Source organism: Hipposideros armiger, unplaced genomic scaffold, assembly GCF_001890085.2.
Source record: "Hipposideros armiger isolate ML-2016 unplaced genomic scaffold, ASM189008v1 scaffold_52, whole genome shotgun sequence".
Classification (NCBI taxonomy): domain Eukaryota; kingdom Metazoa; phylum Chordata; class Mammalia; order Chiroptera; family Hipposideridae; genus Hipposideros; species Hipposideros armiger.
The window spans coordinates 228,074-235,308 of record NW_017731402.1 but is presented as its reverse complement, the minus strand read 5'-3'; the positions used below and the strand labels follow the sequence as shown (position 1 = coordinate 235,308).

The window sequence follows — 7,235 nt, the reverse complement described above, 5'->3', positions numbered from 1 at the left end:
GACTGATCTGCCTCGCCCGGGAAGAGCGCAATGATGGTGCCAACTTGGGCCAGTGAAGCAACGTCCTCCACAACTAGACTGAAGAACAAAACAACAACAACTTGTCTGTCCCCTTCCCCCAATTCCCCAGCGCTGTTCCCATTCCCCAATTCCCCAATAAAAATCTTTAAAAAAAAAACAAACGTATGTACTTTAAAGTGACTAAATAGAATGACTATGAACCCACTTACACTGATTATTGTATACATGACCCGACATGGTCAGCGCTGCAAGTTCATCACCGTGAAGCTGCTGTAGTCTCTTCTCAACCATTTCTGTTAGATCCACAAAATTTTCATCAAATCCAAGTCTCTCAACAAGTGGACTAAATTCTTCCAACAACTCTAAATGTAATAACATTGGAATACATATGTAACAAGCTATAACTAGAATAAATTTAACTATTTTATGCCTACATCAAATATTAAAAGGTTTTATATATATTCACATTTCCACAACATATTCAATATAGTCCTCAGTTTACCAGGATTTTTTTTTTCTGTGCCACATTTTGAGTAAAGGCAATATTTTTCCAACAAAATAAGTCCAAAAATGACATTCCCTAAGCACATACTCATAACAATACATTTAGCTCAATCTCCTGTACCTATAATCTGTAGTACATTAAATATTGATGCTTATAGCTAATTATAATCTTGAAGCGGTGGGTCAAAGAATAAATTATAATCTGCCTAGAAAAGTAAAAACAATAATATACTCTAGCTATATTTTCCATAGGAGTTTTAAAAGGCCAAACAACACAAAATTTATAATTTCCAATTATTACTGAGTCAAAAAGAGAAGTCACTTAATTTTCAAAATATACTCAATTCACTATTTTGATTAGCCATTCCCCAGCTTATTCCTTAAGGGCAGAGATGGACCACGACTTATGTGTATTTGAATGTCCAGCATCTAGCACAATGCCTAGTCCTTAAGTCAAATATTTACTAAATTGAACCAAACCACGATTTGCTATAAATTCAAAGCACTATCAATTCTCAGTTTTAGGATGAAGACTAACAACTTTGAAATCATTGAAAAGAATTTTCACTTCTCTCTGAATCACCTATTGACACCAGCTGAATGGAGAAAACATTTACTATTTTTTTCACCTGTCAGGCAAAATCTTTACCATATGAGAATATCTAACACTCTCATACATACTAGCAATATGTTAGGACAACCTCAAGTACAACAACACATAGCAGTATTCAAAAATTTAAATGCAAATTACCTTTGATTTAGCAATTAACCTCTAGGAATTTACCTTATGAATATCCCCATAAAATATACCAAAATTTGTATATGAAAATGTTTACTGAAGCATATATTTGCAGGAGCAAAAAGTTGGTACCAGTCTAATAGTCCATCACTATCAGGGAAACCACATGATTTATCATTCAAAACAAGACATTTTTTGAATAAAAGGAGCTATTAATAATTATGTAGGGATAATAAGCATAAAGTGGGACATGCTATTGTCATATCACTAGAGGACTGTTTAAATAAATAAGTATGGAACAAAATACAATGGAATACTGTGCAGGCATTAAAAAGAATGAGGAAGAACTGTATGAATGATATGAAAGATCACCAAGAATAAAGGCAAGATGCAAAACTATGTATTATATAACCTCTTCTGTGTACATTAAAATTTAACTTCTTAATATTCGGACACACATACAATTTTGCATAGATGCACAAGTGCTACTTCAGGAGTACGGTCTTGTCTTTTCTGCTTGGCTATCCCTTCTTCCCCCTTACTCCCACTGCCTCTTCCCCTCCAGAAGATAACTAATGTTAAAAACCTAGTACATATCATATCCTCTCATGTTTCTCTTCCTGTCCATATATACACATATACATATATGTGGGGGAAGGGGTTTGTGCTATTGCATTATACATCTGCAAAACGTGATGCACTTTTTTGCATCTTGCCTTTTACTCACTCAACAAGGTATATCTTTATGAGTCAAACATACAGCATCAATGCATTCTTTTTAATGGCTACTTACTATACCAATGTAGAGAAGTCAGTTTATTTAGCCATTTGCATCCTGATGAGCATTTGTTTTCATTCCCTATTTGTACCAATTATGAACCATGCTACAATATACATTTTTGTACATATGTCCTTATGATTTTATTTCTTACATAAATTCCCAGAGATTATATCACTGTGATGTAATACATATCTTTAACTTCAAAAAATGTTTCTAGATTTCTAAAAAGGCTGTTAATACCTTGTTTCTACTTTTTCTCACATTATTTTTTGCAAGTATGATGGATATAAAATAGTATCTTACTAATTCAAATTTCCTGAGCCAATAATGAATTTGAACTTTCTCTTCCACATAATTGTCAGAACACTGTGTTTGCCTTTTTTGTCAATTTCCCATTCATATCCTTTGTCCATTTTTCTTGAGTTTTTTCCTTAACTTGTAAGAGCTTTTGAATATATGACATTTAACCCTTTCATATGAAAACTGCTACAAATATAAAAGAACAAATAAAAACAGTACCAGAAAAGATAAAGGCTAATTCTCATACATTTTTAAATTATATATTTGCAATCTTCCAGTACACACGTGTTTTCATTTTTCCTATAATTCACTAAGACACTAAAATTCAAACCCAATCTTTAGTATGAAGTATATCTACACTATAATATTTAGTATACATAAAAATAAAAAAATAATAATATACCCATTATTTTTGCTAATAGTTTTTACCAAATCAGTTTTTAATTATGTTAAACATTACAGAAGCCTTTCCCATCTAACATTAATGCACTGGACTATAACATATTTCACCATAATTCATTTAAATTTAAAATTTTAAATATTTGGCTTTCTTTGGTATATCTTTGTATTTTCTCACTTTTAAATTTTGTTTTACATTTTTTCTCATATTTACATGACACCAGTCACAGTAGGCTTCAAACTCCTTCCAGCTTTACATTTTTTTGGTCAGCATTAATTATAACATATAAAGTCATTCTCATATAAATTTTTTTAAAAAGTGGGCAAGACCCAAAATGAAGTTATTAGCAAAAAGGAACTGAGTTATGGCATTTTCCATTTGTAAAAGATTCATGTAATGAATAGGCATCCTATATAAAAATTGACACGAAAAGCATATTGCCCATAATCTGTACCTGTAACCTTATATGACATCTCTCTGTAACGAGTCAAGTCTTCTCCATTAACTAATACCAGCTGTGGACACTTTTCTTTTGCATCTCTAACTTTCATAAGTTTCTTAACTCCAAGCTCCCTTGCTTCATAGTTGCAGGTAACCACAAGACTTTTCTGCTGAACTCCTAAAAAAGTAAATGCTTTGTGAGAAAACTGAGCAGAAATGAAAAAAAAAATCTTAAAATATAGTTTACTAATGCCGTATTATAAGTGTAAGTTGTAAGGCAATGTTTTGATAACAATAAAAAGGTCTATCTCAGTTAAAAAACATAGCCTCCGTTCATCAAAGTTCTATAAAGTAAAATTAAACAGAAATTACCATAAATCGATATATTCTATGGAGCCTTCAGCAAAAAAAGATACAAATAAAATCCTTCCAGAAATTTTTTTCAGACAATACAAAACCAAATTTATATGGAATTAATTCTATATATCTCTAGCCCATGTTTCACCAAAAAATAAAGCAGATGAAAACAACTGAATACAATTAATTATTGGTTATTGCTAGAAACACTCACTTATCTTCTGAGTAACTGTCCAATGAAGCAATGTTCTAAGTGCCAACCTACAGCAATTATCAGGATCTCCCCCCTTCAGTAAATGTTCTAAATTTTGAACTATTCTTCCTAGTCATCTGTAGAAAAGATTAGACAGTGAGGCCTCTCCTTATCAAAATGATTACATTATGATTATCTACAGATTGTATAAAAATTCTAGTTTACTGGTGGCATAAGAATGCTAAAATTTGCTTTCCTCTTTACACAAGTTGACTACTTTTTTACCACGGTAAAAGTAACGTCCATCTAAAACATGTAAAACACAAACATGTGGAAGAAAAAAAGGTTATGTCCATTCCCCTAACGGAAGACATCTGTTTCTTAAATTTTGATACTATAAACAAGGCAAAAAAACATTTCACACACAGATTTTTCATGTATCAGATAATGGACCAAAATAGAATCACTAGGTCAAAAGTAATAATTTAAGATTCATCAATCAACTATTTACAAAATCGTATTGGTTAACTCCCTTACCCAAAAAAGTAGTTTTTAAATGCAGAATTAAATTATATGGACTCACACTATATGTCACTAGCCCAAGTTAAGTAGTCATGTATTTGAGTATAAATGAAAAACTATTTTGCTTTCCCTAGGAACTTTCAACATCACATCCCTCACTTCCCCAAATCATTCATTCCTGTCTTAATTACACAGTATCTTTTCATTACGCATTATCTACAGAGCATCTTGTGTTACAATGCAACTAACTGAAATGCTTTTAGAAGCAAATTTAGGTCCCCTAATCCTAACTCCTTGACACACTTAGTAAAGTTTGAGGATCCTAAACTGACCTTGGCATACCAAAAACTTGACTAAACTGGGTTGAATTAGGATTTTTCAAAACCAAACTAGACACAAAGGTAGAAGCAGGTTAACCCAAATTGCTCTTTAAATCCTTACTACATGTGTAAAATAAATTTTTGGAGATTTATTTTTCCAATTTAAGATATAATAAAAATGTTAAAACAAGCCAACATTATTAAAAGGTAAATTATCAGCGTGAAATTTCTCTTTGCTTTATGGAAAGCTTGCTCTATATGCCTTACATTTAGGGTTCTATTCAAAATCCAACTATTTTGTCATGTTACACAAATCAAGAGTTAATTTCAAAAAGGGGAGGATGGACAAAAACTTCTATTAAAATGTAACAAGAGATTGTTTCTGAGATAAGAGGAATGTAAAATTTCAAACACTGAGAAAAAGACTAAAAGTTTATTATAGTCTTTCTGTTCATCTATTCAGTTGTCTATACTACTTGTGTCAAATTCACTATTTATTAAGTTTATAAAGTTTACACCTGGTAGTGAAGCAAAGATTGTCTATAAAGCACCTTAAGAATTGCTTCCAAAATCTTTCTTAATAAATCAGAATACAATAAACTTTAATAAATGAGTAGCTAATCCTATTACACAGCGAAACTATTATTCATGTCCGTAATTACCTAAAGGTTTGCCCTTCAGTTCCGGATTTGAGATCATTTCTACTTGTGCATAAAAGCAATCCAGGTCCACGTGTACTATAACTCGGGATGAAGAACTTCCTGCTGGCACCACTTGATCATGAACTGAAGCACAATATACAAAGAAATACAGAAGTATATTCAAGGTGCTTATCATCTCTGAGCAATTGGCAGTTTCTTAAAATATGGTAACTGAGAAAAAAGAATGCAAAGTGGTCTTAAGTTTTTTTCCTGGATTTATTACATCTGTCAAAGCATCTTAAAATTACAGACATGTGAGCCACTCCATCTACAGCAGGGTCTTCAGTCTTACTTACTTACTTACTTAGCATTTCTTTGTGCAGTTTAATTTTCTCATGATAGTAATAAATTTTGAGGGAAAAACTTCTTGATCAGTAATGGAAGATGCAACAGGTAATCCTATCACTTGAAGTTTGCAGTCAAGTTTAGAGTAAATTGGAAGGGGCAGAAAAATCTAAACGCTGATTTCAACCAACTTAAAACTTATTCTAAGTGGCATGTCCTTAAATTTTAAAAAGTCAGAAATACAAAACTGCACAAGGCAGGGCTATATTTAGCTCCCATATGAGAACGGGATTATCTGGTTCAGGGCTGAATCCCCAGTACCTGAAACAGTACCTGAAATAATAGACTATCAATAAATACTGGCTAAATTGAAAGAATGAGTAAATATTTCTTGGATTTGAAAAAACAGATCATGTCGTGGGGAATTGCGGGGGCGTGGGGGGGGGGAAGAGTATAAAACAGACTAGATTTCAGCTCTTAATTAAAACCAGTTTAAAAACAAGATAGGTTACATGCAGTGATGTTCTGGTCTGGATCCTGGAAAAGAAACATTTATAGTGGGGGAAAAACCGGTAAAATGTGAATAAAGCTTGTACTTTTGTTAATAGTATAATATTATGCCAAAGCTAATTCCTTAGTTTTGACAAATGCACCATGCTGACGTGTAATATCAACGTTAGGGAAAATTATCTCTGCAACTTCTGTAAATCTAAAAGTTTAACGCAAAATTTAAAAGTTTTTAAGAAAAAAAAAAAAAAAGGGCAGGGAAGGCGAGCTCTGGCCACGGGCCCTGGATGGCGATACAAACAAGGCAGAGCCCAGAGGCTGGAAGTGGGTCACCAGAGAGGCCACTGCAGACGTGCCTCGCCTCGTCCTCGGTTCCGGGCCGAGCCAGTCTCCCAGCCCAGGCCCCCACCTCTGACAAGTGGGCGACGAGGTTCTCCACTTCTGCCACCATGAACCGCCCGGGGGCCTCTCTGGCTTTCATTGAGCTGTTGGAGGGATTACTAACGCACCCTCGACTGCCAAACTGACGCGCCCACCCTACGCCCACTCGGCGAAGCCATCCCCCTCGGGGTGTTCGCCCCAACACAACAGGCAGCGAAGGGCAGCCCTCTGGGCTGAGCCGGGAAGACGCAAGGAACCAAGCGGGGCGGGGACGGTCGCACCCCAACGGCCGCCGCCGCCGCCCCGGACGTTCGCCCGCCCCACCCTGCTCATTTACACCAGGGCAGGCCGCCGGGCTCCGCGGGCCCCCGCGCACCCGATGAGCCGCCTGCCGCCCCCGCCTCCTCCCGCTCCATGGCCCGAGCCGCGTCCTCGTCCTCGTCGTGGAAGCCTTCCTCCTCTAGCTCCACCCCCCGCCGCTCCGTCCCGCTGTGGCCAACCGCAGCGAGCTTCCGGCCGCTTCCGCCCGGTCTCCAGGGAAACCGTGGGCCGCCCGCCCCCAGCCGCTCGGGTCTGCAGGAGCTGGGCCAGGCAGCCAGTTGCCTGGAGCGTCACGCGGGCGGCGAGTCGCCTGGATCCGCGTGCGGAGGTCTCCTCTCGCCTAGTCGAGGCCGGAAGTGATGAATTGTCACCCCCCCCCAATTTTTTTTTTTTTTAGGTCTTGGGAGTTTGTCCCACAACACATATTTTAATTCTTTATCTTATCTTTACTCTGAAGCCAAC

The 7,235-nt window shown here is 36.4% G+C and overlaps 1 protein-coding gene across 5 annotated transcripts in view; it reads right to left on the bottom strand.

The window, feature by feature from the left end:
- Nucleotides 1–6,908, bottom strand: part of POLI (DNA polymerase iota) — a 22,532-nt gene extending 15,624 nt beyond the window's left edge. Inside the window, exons 1-4 of one of the 5 annotated variants that reach the window (XM_019640705.1) lie at nt 6,829–6,908; nt 5,241–5,450; nt 3,200–3,364; nt 231–383 (exon numbers count right to left, since the gene is read on the bottom strand). In XM_019640705.1, the coding sequence (XP_019496250.1) occupies nt 231–383; nt 3,200–3,364; nt 5,241–5,415 (493 nt within the window). In that variant the 5' untranslated portion in view covers nt 5,416–5,450; nt 6,829–6,908. The other 4 variants (XM_019640704.1, XM_019640707.1, XM_019640706.1 and 1 more) reach the window with 4 other exon arrangements.
- Between the last annotated feature and the right edge of the window lie 327 nt (nt 6,909–7,235).